The sequence below is a fragment of the Peromyscus maniculatus genome, chromosome 5 (genome assembly GCF_049852395.1).
Source record: "Peromyscus maniculatus bairdii isolate BWxNUB_F1_BW_parent chromosome 5, HU_Pman_BW_mat_3.1, whole genome shotgun sequence".
Classification (NCBI taxonomy): domain Eukaryota; kingdom Metazoa; phylum Chordata; class Mammalia; order Rodentia; family Cricetidae; genus Peromyscus; species Peromyscus maniculatus.
The window spans coordinates 38938951-38952549 of NC_134856.1; the positions used below are offsets into that span (position 1 = coordinate 38938951).

The 13599-nt window shown below is 45.0% G+C and overlaps 1 protein-coding gene across 2 annotated transcripts in view; it reads left to right on the forward strand.

The window, feature by feature from the left end:
- The first annotated feature begins 5803 nt into the window (after nt 1–5803).
- Nfatc3 (nuclear factor of activated T cells 3) overlaps nt 5804–13599 on the forward strand; it is an 84849-nt gene continuing 77053 nt past the window's right edge. For both annotated transcript variants that reach the window (XM_006986839.4, XM_006986838.4), the window contains exon 1: nt 5804–6187. In XM_006986839.4, the coding sequence (XP_006986901.1) occupies nt 6085–6187 (103 nt within the window). In that variant the 5' untranslated portion in view covers nt 5804–6084. The remainder of the gene's footprint in view (nt 6188–13599) is intronic.

The following is a 13599-nucleotide window of genomic DNA, read 5'->3' on the forward strand; positions in this document are numbered from 1 at the left end:
CCTGCCCTGCCCCACCCCTGCTTCCTCTGCTGTAAACAGGCTGTGTGACCTTCCTTTTGCCAGGCTATGTGGGGGGAGGACTCCCCTCTAGACCAAACCTGCCTTTCCCCCCAAGTTCCCTAGGACTGCCTCATGGCCCTGTGCCGGCCTGGGCCCCTGGCCCTGCCTGTCTCTGAATCAAAGTGTTAGTTAGTTAGGCTTGCCTTTTTTCCCATCGATACCCACACTTGCTCTTCTTTGGTAGATAAGGATGCCGTACTCCCAGGGGCCTCTCAGAGCCCCTTGCATTTTGACCTTGGGTAACTCACTTCTAGTAATCAATTGTCTTCTGTGGCTATGTGTTTCTGCTTGCTGAGAGACTGCTGTCAGAGTAGCGTCCCCCTACCCCATCCCACCTCCACACCCCCACCTCCCTGCTAAGGAGGAAGACAGTCTTGGTCTGTTCTCAGCCATCAAGATTTAGAAAGTTGGTATTTGGAGTTGTCTGTTTCTACTAAACCTGTCTTAAAATTCCCCCTTTACTTTTCCTCAAACTTAAGACTGGAGGTAGGAAGATCAAGGCCCCAGAGGACCACTTCCTCCAGGCATGCTGGAAGAGGATTCTGGGGACAAAGCATCACATGCGGTCTAAGTGGTCCTGGGCAGTGATGTCAAGCCTCTTCTCCCCCTAGTGTGGTTTTCCTGGGGAAGCCCCTTCCCTGGCAAGGTCAGATTCATTTTCTCTGCTACAGGAAGCAGAGACAAGGGCAGAGTGCTGCTAAGATTTGGATTGCTTTGAGGGGGAGGGAGTGCGAGGAGCTCTGAGGACCCTGGGGAGAGGCTTAAAGCCAGCTGAGGAGGGGCTAGGTAGTATGTGTCCAATGATGGGGGATAGCTGGCAAAGATCCTGGATGAATGTGTTGGTTCTCAACCTCAGACGGTTTCTTCATTAGCATTAGCATATTCTAATGATGTCTACTTTGGACTCTGTGACCTGCCCAACCAAGATCTGGGACTGACTTGAGAGGCCCAGTCAAGCCTGAAGCCGTTGTCTTCTCCTAGTCTCTCCTTAGAATAATTCACTTTAGAGTTCCCAACCTCTTCCTAGACTAGTAGTAGTTCCAACCATTCATGTCCTTGATTGAAGCACTCTCCTTAGCGTATCACATTATGGGAGTCTTTTTGTTTTCTTTTGTTTTGTAATAGTATCCTGTGCAGTCCAAGCTAGCCTTTATTTATTTATTTATATGTATTTATTATTTTTGTTTGTTTATTGTTTATTACTCTGTGTGAGGATGCATCTGGATATCGAGGGTGACTTTGTGGAATCAATTATCTTTATGTGGTTTCCAGGGATCAAACTCAGGTCATCAGGCTTGTGTGGTGAGTGCCATCTTGTTAGCCCCGTGTACAGGTTTTTCTTTTTAGAATTTATTTTTACTTCCAGCTTTATGCTGTGCTGGGGATTGAATCCGGAGGTTGGGGAATGCCAGGAAGCAGTTTCGTAACTGACTGTCTTAGTTAGGGTTTCTATTGCTGTGATGAAACATCATGACCAAAGAGCAAGTTGGGGAGGAAAGGGTTCATTAGGCTTACACTTCAGCATTGCTGTTCATCACTGAAGGAAGTCAGGACAGGAACTCAAACAGGGCAGGAACCTGGAGGCAGGAGCTGATGCAGAGGCTATGGAGGGGTGCTGCTTACTGGCTTGCTTAGTCTACTTTCTTACAGAATCAAGGACCAGAAGCCCAGGGATGGCACCACCCACCACAGGCTGGGTCCTCCCCCATTGATCACTAAATGAGAAAATGCCTTACAGCTGCATCTCATCAAGGCATTTCCTCAACCGAGGCTCCTTCCTCTGATGACTAGCTTGTGTCAAGTTGACACACAAAACCAGCCAGTACCTATATCCTCAGTGACAAATATTTTTTGTTCTTATTTTTCAATAGAGTTTTGTTATGTAGCCCTGGCTGGCCTGAAACTTGCTATGTAGACCACGCTGGCTTCCAGCTTGTGGGGAATCCTCCTTAGTCCAGCAGGAGAAGACAAAGTGATGGCCTGGGTTCTCATTACTGTGTGCTGACTTTAGTAACTGATGTTTTGAAGTTGTGGTTGGCTGGTCTTAACCTATCCACCCAAATTGAAAGCTGCTTGGGGGCAGTCCTTTTTCTCTGTGGCCTGCACTGGCATAGAGGTAGAGAGCAGGTCCAGCAAACTAAAATAAGGGTTTAGAGCAGGGGCAGGGGCCCGGTGGGGGGGGGGGGAAGTGGGGGGGGTGCTATATGGCACAGAGAGGAAGAATGTCTAAACTTGAAGGTTCCTGGTTTCCCCTAGTATGAAACAAGGGACGGGGCTGAACTAAGCTGTACCATCCATGGCTCTGAGGCACAGGAGAAGCTTTAGCAGTAGAGTCCCACCCCAGGCCTGTGGCAACAGACGAAGAAAAAGGTTGCTTTTGATTCTCAGGCCTGGGCCATGATTTATGCAGAAGGGGAAAGGGTCTGCAGAGACCCCAGAGTCTCTGTCCACTCTGAGATCCTTTCTACTGTACTGCAGGCCCCCGAGAGATCTGCAGAGACCCCCAGAGTCTCTGTCCACTCTGAGATTCTATCTACTGTACTGTACTGCAGGCCCCTGAGAGATCTGCAGAGACCCCAGAGTCTCTCTCCACTCTGAGATTCTATCTACTGTACTGTACTGCAGGCCTCCAAGAGATCTGCAGAGACCCCAGAGTCTCTGTCCACTCTGAGATCCTATCTACTGTACTGTATTGCAGGCCCCCTGAGAGATCTGCAGATGGAGTAGATGATGATCAGGAGCTTTTCGGGGGTGGGGGTGGGGGGGATTTTGGCCCTAGCTGGAAAGCAGTGAAAAGAGTATGCATACCTGAGGAGGGGAGCCTTTGTGTATGTGTGTTGGGGGAACCTTCACGGCCTACAGGATCCTAGCCATTTCGCTCTCTCCCCGCCCCCGCTCCCCACAGTCCACTCTGCCTTTCTTACAACGATAGTGACTCATTTCCTGCCATTGGTTTTTATGTCTGTTGAGCCGTTACCACTCTGTGTTAGAGTTTTAGTTTACCCCAAACCAGAAGCCTTCCCTGCAACATGACCCCTTCCTAGATATTCTCAGGTACTCAATGTCTGGGGAAAAAAGATCTGTTGCTGAGCATTTAATAAATAAATGGGTGGATTTCAAACCATCTGTAGCTTCTCGGTGGTCCCTTATGAAGTGTTGGAATTGACAGGCCAGAGTCTACATTTTGCTTCCCTAGCCAGGTTTTGATTTTTTTAAAGATTTTTTTTATTTTGACTTTATGTACATGAGTGTCTTGCCTACTTTTATATATGTGTACTACAAGTGTGCCTTGTGCCTGTCGACCCAGAAGAGGACATCAGATCCCCTGGAAGTTACAGATGGCTGTGAGCCACTATGTCAGTGCTGGGAACAGAATCCAGGTCCTCTGGAAGAACAGCAAATGCTCTTAGCCCCTGTTTTATCTCTCTAGCTCCTCAGCCCAATACCCTGAGCCCCTGGTTCAGGTGGTCATAACTGGAGGGAGGGTAGACTGGGTCCACTTTCTCAATCTAAATTATGAGCGTGTGTCTCCAGATGGGGCTGGAGTTGCTTAAAGTTTTATGGCAATGGGGAGGTAAACTGATCAAATTTTGTGGACCTTATAGAATAGTGGGATCATGTGAACTGGTTGGTAAACCTGTCTCAGACAAAAGTTTGCAGAGCTGATGTAGCATTTGGCCTCCTAGTTTCATATTCAAGCTTTCTAGGTCGGACTGCCTGAAGCCAAGATAACTTATTGTGAAGTATTTTTCACCCACCTAATATGTTAACTCCGTCTGCATTTTTTTTTTTTTTTAAAGATTTATTTATTTATATGTATACAGAAGAGGGCACCAGATCTCATTACAGATGGTTGTGAGCCACCATGTGGTTGCTGGGAATTGAACTCAGGACCTCTGGAAGAGCAGTCGGTGCTCTTAACCTCTGAGCCATCTCTCCAGCCCCCGTCTGCATTTTTTTATTAGTTTGTTTTGAGACAGGATCTCATGTACTCCAACTGTCCTCAAACTCACTAGGTAACACAGGATGACCTTGAGCTCCTGGGCCTTCACCTTGCAAGTGCTAGGATTACAGGCATGTGCCACTAAGCCTGACTGCTTTCTATTCTGCTGTTTTTAATGTCCTCAGTCAGGTGTTCCATATGGAATTGACTATGTTAGTTTCCTGCTTTAAACCTTTTGTGGTTCCCCACTGTCCTCAGGATAAAGTCCAAGCATCACAGTGATCTGTTGTACTCTGCCCACCCATCCAGAATCACCTTTGACTTCCACCCACTGTCCCCTCTCTGGAACAAACTTTGCTCATCTTTTGTCTGGATCTCCAGTTCCTGCTAACCTGTGGAGGCCCTGTGGTTGTGTGTGTGTGTGTGTGTGTGTGGGGTGGGGGGTGTTGAATGTCCTCAGAGCTCCTAGCATAGCTCTAATCTCTTTGCACAGTAATTATATATTTGCTATTCCTCTCTCCTAACCCTGAAGGGAGACTATCTCTATATCTCCAGGTCCTGCATAAGTACTGGCGTAAACCCCTGAGCAGGAATAAACCAGTCTAAGATGAATGGCTCACATGCTCAGAACATTCCTTGCTCTTCTGAACCTAGGCTTAGTTGGGCCTCACTAGTAGCCTAGAAATCACTGACATACCAAGATCTTTGCAAGGAGCTTGTCTTTTGCTTTATCCTCCAGGGGCTTTTGTGTAGTATGAGATGTGCTGTTGTATGTGTGGGGCGGTACGGGGTGGTGTCACTGGCTTCTCTCAACTCCCTCTCAATCATGCCTAAGTAAACAAGACCGAGTCCCCAGACTCCAAGGTATGATGTATTGGGCTGTCCCATATCTCACTGGGAAGGCAGGCTCTTTGAGGTGGAGCCAAGATTGAAAACGGGTTCTTTTGACAGTGTCACTTCCTATATATGTGGTCATTAGCTCGGTGTCACAATACCTCTCAGTTTCATGGTTGTGTACTGGGACGCAGAAGGCAAAAGGTGCCTGTTCCATCAGGGACCAGACCTGGCCCCTCCGATTTAGGTGAAGCGTAGAACGCACTGTATCCTCAAGAGAGCAGCTATCTGCGCCGGCTAGTGGGGACAAAGGCACAGCCACTGAGGCGGGGTGGTGGGGTGAGTGGAGGAGGGCTCCCCACAGGGGTGGCTCTGAATCAACTCCAGACCTGTCTCTCAAGGTTTCTTTCAGCTCCGCCCTAACATACCGAGAAGCTCGAACCAATCCCCTGACCCTCTCGGGATTCCGCCATTGAAGTTGGTATGGAGGGACTCGAGAATGAGTGGTGTATAAGTAACCTTGAGGGGGTCTGATGCCTCCTAACCCCAGCCAGAAGGGGGAAATACTCGGTGGGGGCAAATACCAGGATACCCATCACCCCAGCGCTCTGCTACCCCCTCCTCGACGTGAGTTCTGCCCAATGGGGGAAGGGAGAGTCTCCAATTGACCCATGGGGGGTTCCCAGTCTAACTAGACGGCGCTATTGGCTCTGCACCCGTCTTGGCTTAGACATTGCGGAAGGAAAAGACTTTAACTACAACTCCCGAGAGGGAGCAGGGCTCGACGCTCCTCGGTCACGTGACTTCCTCCTCGCCGAGGATTCCCGCGATAGGCTGGCGAGGAGGCGGGGCCCATGACGGTCAGCGGAGCCAGAGGCCTATGGGCCGCCCCGTCGGATGGGAGCCCGGCGGGGGGCGGGGCGGGGCCGGGCGCGCTGCAGGGCGCGGGAGCGCGCCGGCGGCGGTGGCGGCGGCAGTGGCGGCGACTGTGGGAGGGGGGGCGGGGAGCCCTGGTTAAGGCGACCGTGGCTGTTAGGCACCCTCGGCTGGCGGCGGTGGCGGCTCCTGGTGCGGCGGGGCGCTGGGCCAGCTTTCTAGGTCGGAACGGAACGCTTTGCTTCGCGGGCCCCGCCCGGAAAGTTTGCAGTGCCGCCGCGACCTCCTGGCCGGCGCGGCCCAGCATGAAGCGGCGCTGAAGAGCCGCCGCGGCCGCCTGAGGAGGAGCCGCAGCACCCGGGGCCACGCCGATGACTACTGCAAACTGTGGCGCCCACGACGAGCTCGACTTCAAACTCGTCTTCGGCGAGGACGGGGCGCCAGCGCCGGTGTCCCAGGTCTCGCGGCCTGCAGGTGGGTGCCGGGCGGGCCAGCCTGGACTGGGGAGCGTGCCCTCCCCGCGCTCCCGCCAGCTCGCCTTCCCCCTGGTGCCCCTGGTGCGTGCGTGTGGTGAGTGAAGCCTGATTTAATTTGAGGAGGAGGAGGAGGAGAAGGAGGAGGCGTGTGGTTCGCGGCGACGTGGAAGTGGCTTGGCTGGAAGCGAAGTCGTAGGGAACTCGACTCCGGGAGGCCAGTGGCCGGTGGACGCCCGGAGTTGAGAGGCAGAGGGCTGGGGCCAAAGCCCCAGGAGGTTTGTGCTTGTCGCTGCCGTGCCAGCGTGGTGCTGAGGAAGCGTCCCCGTGAAGCCAGCGTAAGCGCACAGAGCTGTTTCTAGGTGGTTTGTAAAATTCTGTATTTGAAAGATGCGTACTCTTGGAGTGTAGGACCCTTTTAAAATTAGTGTATTTTCCTAAATCTACTTTGCTAGGAGAGTAGTAACACGTTCGAGAGACTGTTCAATTTTGCAGATTTATATTCCACACTTAATTTCAAGTGTACTATAACGGACTTTTCTGAAAACTGGGTTTTACCTGAGCAGAGTGTTTCTGGAGATCTATCTATTTAACTTTTTTTCTTTCTTTCTTTCTTTCTTTCTTTCTTTCTCTCTCTCTCTCTCTCTCTCTCTCTTTCTTTCTAAGTTAGGGTGCTTTTTTCATAAACCCCTTAGAATGTTCTAGAAGTCATTTTTTGTTTTAAGAAAAAACTTTTCTCAGATTTTTTTTTTTTTTAAAGGGGATCTTAGGTTGGGAAAGCCGGGCACCATAATGCTTGCAGGTCAAACCAGTCAGGAAATAGAAACAGGATGATGACGGGGGACTTAACGCTCTCCTGTGACCTGGTTTGGAATAGTGTGGTTCATTAAGTTCAGTTTCCCTATTACATACGTAAGAGAACTTAGAAAAGAAGATGGATAAGGGTATCTCTATTTATTCTTTCCAGTATTGAGTTACTTACTGTTATTCATATTATATTGAAGTTCAGTAGGTTGTTTTCCCAGAGTTGCATTGAAAGAATTTTTTTTATAAGCCGAGTCTCTACGTGGTACAATACCTATTTTATTAGTTCCTTTTCAGCCTTTATATGTTAGATGCCTTTTTCAATGTAATAAATAATTATAATAGTTAATTATTGGCCGTGTTTATTTTCAGTTCCATTAGCATTATGTGAGCCAGGCTTATTTTGAAGATACTGCTCCATACTTAGTTGTGTAGTGTTATATTGATGCAAAAAGTCTCGGGTTCCTGAAGGAAGCTGGGAAGTAGATGAAAGAGATACATAGCCCAAATGACTGTATTATGAGGCAAACTGAATTGTGATAAATTTTATATATAAAAGAAACAGAAAAAGTGGGGTTTATGGAGAATTGAATGGCATTGAATTGTACTTAGATTATGAAGACTGAAAAAAAATGAAAACTTGTTTGAGTGAATTTTTGGGAAGAAAGTTTGTAACTTGATTTGTAATTGGAATTCCTAGAGGTAAACATAGACAGTTTTATTTTTTACCAGAAGCCTACTTTAAAATGTTCTAGGAGATTTCTTCCTCTCTTTTCTTCCTTTCTTTCATTTTTTTCTATCATTTCTTTTTTAGATAATCTCTAGTTCCAAGTGATCTCCTGCCTCATCTTCCAAGTGCTGGGATTGGAGGCATGTGCCATCATATTCAGTGGTCATTTTTTAAAAAAATACTTGTTTATGGTGAAATTCATCTGAAAAAATAAATTTTTTTTTTGTTTTTGTATTTTATTGAGACTTTGTGTCATTATGTATCACAGGCTAGCCTAGAACTCACTGTGTAGCCAGTGCTGGCCTCAAAGTGGAAGTATTCTTCCTGCTTCAGCCTCTGAGAGTATTGGGATTACTGAAGTGAGACACCACCCTCAGCTGTTTTATTTAGCACAGTTGTTGAATTTTAATGAGGAAATGCCACTTAAGTTTTGAATCAATCCTATTTTGCTTTTTTTTTTTTTTCCCCATGGTAATTAGTATTGTTTTGGTTCTTTGGCTGACTGATGGGTTCCATAAGATAGCAGATCTTGGTAATTTTGGCCTACATCAGTTCTATGTTTTTCTGAAGGTTTGAGAATAGATAGAGCACATTGAAATTTCCATACAGTGAAAAAGTTTTTGAAAAATTCTTTGTGGAGGCTGAACATGGTGGCGAACACTTTGAATCCCAGTCCTTGTGAAGCAAAGGTAGCCTGATCTACATAGAGAGTTCCAGGGTAGCCGGCCATTTTTTTTTTTTTTTTTTTTTAAATCAGGCTATTTTGTTAAATTTTTTCCTAGTATCTAGCTTCAAACTCATCATTTATTCCAATAAATAAAGATTTTAGAAGCATTAATGTAGTGCCAGGCCAAGTATTTAATGTAGCTCATTGTTCGTGTTTGTAACCCAGTACTTCAGAGGAGGTAGAGGCAGGCAGACCACAACAAGTTTGAGGCCAATATGGTTTATGTAGAGAATTCCAGGCTATCCAGAACTATATGGTGAGACCTTGCTCAAAAAAACAAAAACAAAAAACAACAAAACTTACCTATGTTTAATGCATTCCATTATTATAAAGAGCAGCTTCTAGTACTCCAGTGTACTGTTTGCAGTGCTCTAGTTTGCTGTTATAATAATTCAAAAATTATTATAATTCTGAAAATTCAGTTTCTTTGTGTGTGTGTGTGCATGTGAGTGTGCAAGTTACAGGACATCCTCTGATGTCATCCTCAGTAAAGCTGCCCACCTGTTTTGAGATAGGATCTCTTCATTGTTCTGGAGCTTACCAATTAGGCTAGACACTAATTTATCTATCTAGTGAACCCCAGGGATCCTCATGTCTCTGCCTTCCCAGTGCTGAGATTACAAACCTGTATCACCACACCCAGCATTTTTTTTTAATATATATATATTTTATTTTACAATACCATTCAGTTCTACATATCAGCCATGGGTACCCCTATTCTCCCCCCTCCCACCCCCTCCCCTTACCCCCAGCCCACCCTCCATTCCCACCTCCTCCAGGACAAGTCCTCCCCCGAGGACTGTGATCAACCTGGTAGACTCAGTCCAGGGAGGTCCAGTCCCTTCCTCCCAGACTGAGCCAAGTGTCCCTGCATAAGTTCCACACACCCAGCATTTTTACATAGCTTCTGGGAACCAAACTCAGGTCCTCAAAACTTGTAATGCAAGTACTTTACCTACTGCATTCTCTCCCCATCCTAATTATTTATTTAGACAAGGTCTTCCTATACTGTAGTCCTAGGTGTCCTCTCACTATGTACTAGAGGATGACCTTGGACTCTTACTTGGAACTCTCACATGTGATCCTCCTATTTCTACTTCCCAAATGCATGTCTTCACCACATGTGCCTGCCTAGCTTTCAATTTCAGTTTGTGTATTTATTTGAGACAGGGTCCCACAAAACATAGGCTTGAACTTACTCGAAGTTTTTGTGTGTGTATCCATGTGCACACACGGAGGCCAGAGGAGGAAGTGCAATGTTCCACTTTATCACTCTGCTTTGTTCCCTTGAAGATAGGATCTTTCACTGAATCTGAAGCTATGCTGGTGGCCACAAGCCCGAAACAATCCTCCTGTCTCTACCTCCACCTTGCTGCTATTATAGACAGTTGTAAGCCACCCATTGTGGGTCCTCATAATTGTTGGACTATCTTTCTAGCCCCAAAATTTATTAAATATTTTCTAGTCCAAAATGAGAATCACCAGAAGAAGTGCATGCTACATTATGTATATCTTATCTACAGCTGTTTTTGAGTTTTTGGAGAAGTATCTTTGCTTTATAATGTATTTCTGCAAGAAATTTACTTTATATAATCTCATCAAATATTAATATACTTTTTTTTTCTTTAAAGATAAGGTTTCCTCTGTAGCCCAGGCTATTCTCAAATTCATGGTAATTTCCTGTCTCAGCTACACCTGCTACACAGGTTTTTCCTGTGTAAACTAGAGGGCTTTTTCCTAGATAGAACCTTTGGCTGTAATTTGCTTTTACTTTGTCTAGTGCTCAGTGCTGTCAATATAATTTACTATCTCTTTGATAAATTATCTTCTGATGTCCCAGTTTTTATTGTTTATTTTTGAGGTACAGTCTTACCATGTAGTCCAGGCTGTTCTTGATCCTCTGTCAGTCTCCCCTATGCCAGGACTGCAGACCTATGCCACCATGCCCAGCTCAGTTTCCATTTTTACTCAGTGCTTTTGTTCAGTCCTTTGTAAATGGGGTAATGCTCATGTCATGAAGCTCACAACTGCTTGTAATTCCAGCTCCAGGGAGGCCTCAGATCTTTGGCCTCCGAGGGCATCTGCACTCACATGCATGATTTAAAATAATAAAATTAAAAAAAAAAAAACTGACATGAGTTGGAGTATTTGGTCTTAGATATTTTTATTTTATCTTTTGAAAGTTGTTTTTTTTTTTTTTTTTAACATTTATTTATATGGGTGTTTGTGTGTGTATGCAGTGCCCTCAGAAGCCAGGAGTGGGTGTGGGATTTCCCCTGGGACTGGAGTTACAACTGTGTAGGTCATGGGAATCTATTCCAGGTCCTCTGGAAGAGCAGCCAGTGCTCTTAACTGCTGAGCCATCTCTCCAGCCCTAGGTTCATTACTTTTTTTTTTTTAAATGCTGAGCATGGTGATATACATCTTTAATTCCAGCATTCTGAAGGCAGAGGTAGGAGGATCACTGCGAGTTCAAGACCACCCTGGTCTCCATAGTGTAGTTACAGGACAACCAGGGCTACACAGACTTTATCTTTAAATCCTTGTGTGTGTGTGTGTGTGTGTGTGTGTGTGTGTGTGTGTGTGTGTGTGTGTGAGAGAGAGAGAGAGAGAGACAGACAGACAGACAGACAGACAGACAGACAGACAGACAGACATGTTAGGGGTCAAAGGACAACTTGGGGGAATCTCTCTTCCCACTGTTTGGGTCTCAGGGTTAGAAATCAGGTTTTCAGGCTTGATAGCAGTGTCTTAACCCACAATTTTAGTCTTTACTCTTTTCAGTGGATTTACCTCTTTTCTTAGTATAAATACTGATGTTCTTTTGCTTTTAGTTATATTGTTCTGCTTTTTTCATTTACTAACTCAGTAAGGCTTGAAAGGAGATTGATTCAGTGATCATATAAGTATTATTGGATATTTAAATCAGGATGAAAAAAGGAAAGTTGTTTATTAGGATTTTCTGTAATATTTGTATTATAGAAGAGAATTTGGTGTCTGCCAGTCCATATTTTCATACCATAGACAAGATTTTTCTGTAGACTTGGATGCAGTGAGAGTGTGTATTGAGTAATTGAATCAGTGGTTAACATTTCACTGTTTACCTGGAATGATAGCTTAATATTCTGCTTTTGTGAGCTTTTTTTTTTTTCCTGGAGCTGAGGACCGAACCCAGGGCCTTGCACTTGTTAGGCAAGCGCTCTACCACTGAGCTAAATCCCCAACTCCATGTTTCTTTTGTTTTGAAGTAGGATCTTATGTATGCCAACCCGGGCTATGTAACCAAGACTGATCTTGAACTCCTGATGGTGCTGCCTTCCACCTCCCATGTACAGGGATTACAAACATGCACCGTTATGCTTAGCTTTATTTATTTAGTTCCTTTATGATGGGGTCTTGCTAAGTAGTCCTAGCTGGCCTAGAACTCGTTATGTAGATCAGGCTAGCCTGGAACTCATAAAGATTCTTTCTCCTACCTTTGCTCCTCAAGTACTAGGATTAGCTGTCTCATTCATTCATTTATTTGTGGAAGGGTCTCATGTAATCCAAGCTGACTTAGAACTCTTGATGTAGCTGAGGAAAATCTTAAATTCTTTATCCTCCTACCTCTACTTCTCTAGTGCTGGGATTGCAGGTGTGGACCATCATGCACTGCTAATAGTCTATTTGTTCACACTTTTATATTTTATATATTTATGTGCATTGATGTTTTGCCATGGGTGTGAGGTCCTTTGGAAGTGGAATTACAGACAGTTGTCTGCTGTCATGTGGGTGCTGGGAATTGAACCCCGGTCCTCTGAAAAACCAATCGGTGCTCTTAACCCCTAAGCCATCTCTCCAACCCTTTTTTTAAAGCTTTTATTTAATTATTTTTAATTTTATGTTTTACATGGGTTCTGGGAATTAAACTCAGGTCCCCATGCATGCAAAACAAGCCCCTTACCAACCGAGCTATCTCCCAAGTTCAGTTCACACTTTTCTTGATCTGGATTGAAGGATGCTCCTAGGAATACTTGTAGCATGAATCCTAATTGGTCTTAATAATAAAAACCTGGAGTCGGATATCAGGGTGAAAGCTAAAAGATTAACGAAGCAGAGCAGCCAGCCACTAGAGTTCTTACCTCTACTGAATCCTCAGACTGAAAGAGAGTGAGCTCCTGTTTCCTCCCCCATCATATTCTCCCCACCCAGCCATGTCATTTCCTATCTCCACCTCCCTAGTACTGGGATTAAAGTTGTGAGATCCCAAAGGTATGTGCCACCACTGCCTGGCCTCTGTTGTTAACTAGGGGCTTAGCTCTACACTCTGATCATCAGGAAAGCTTTATTTGTTAGATCACAAACAAAATATCACCTCAGATACTAGCAGAGTTGCGTGATAGAGGTAAGTAAGTGTATATTAGTGAGTATTAGAAAAAAACCCATGGGGGTGGGGTGGGAATGGGGATTGGACAGTAAGAGTGATAATTGCTTTGTTAAAAACATTGATCTGGCTGGGCAGTGGTGGCACTCACCTTTAATCCCAGTACTCAGAAGGCAGAGGCAGGTAGATCTCCTAAGTTTGAGGCTGGCCTAGTCTACAGAGCAAGTTCCAGGACAGCCAGGGCTACACAGAGAAACTTTGCCTCAAGCTAACTAACCAACCAGCCAACCAAATAAAAATTCATCTAATGTCAGGCATGATAATGTATACCTGTAATCCTAGCACTTGGATAGTGGAGGCAGGGGAATCAGGAGTTCAGGATTAGCCTGTGATTATTAGATAAAAAGTTTGAGGCCATCCTGGGCTACCTGAAATTCTGTTTCCAGAAACCAGTATAATAAGGATGACAAGATGTAGATGGCAGTCAAAAGATTTGGTATGCAATACTGATGACCTGAATTTAATCTCTGAACTCCCTGTAAAGATGTAGGGAAAGAACTGATTCCCAAAGTTCTGACCTCCATATGCACACTATGACATGCACATGCCTGCACTGATGCATCATACATACTTATATACATACTACAACTGTACATATGTACAGTAATTTAAAAAAGAATTTAAGAAACCAATAAAACAAAAAAACTATGTTCATCTTTTTTTATAATTTATTTTTATTTTATGTGCATTTATGTTTTGCTTGTGTGTGTATATGTGTCAGGGTTTCAG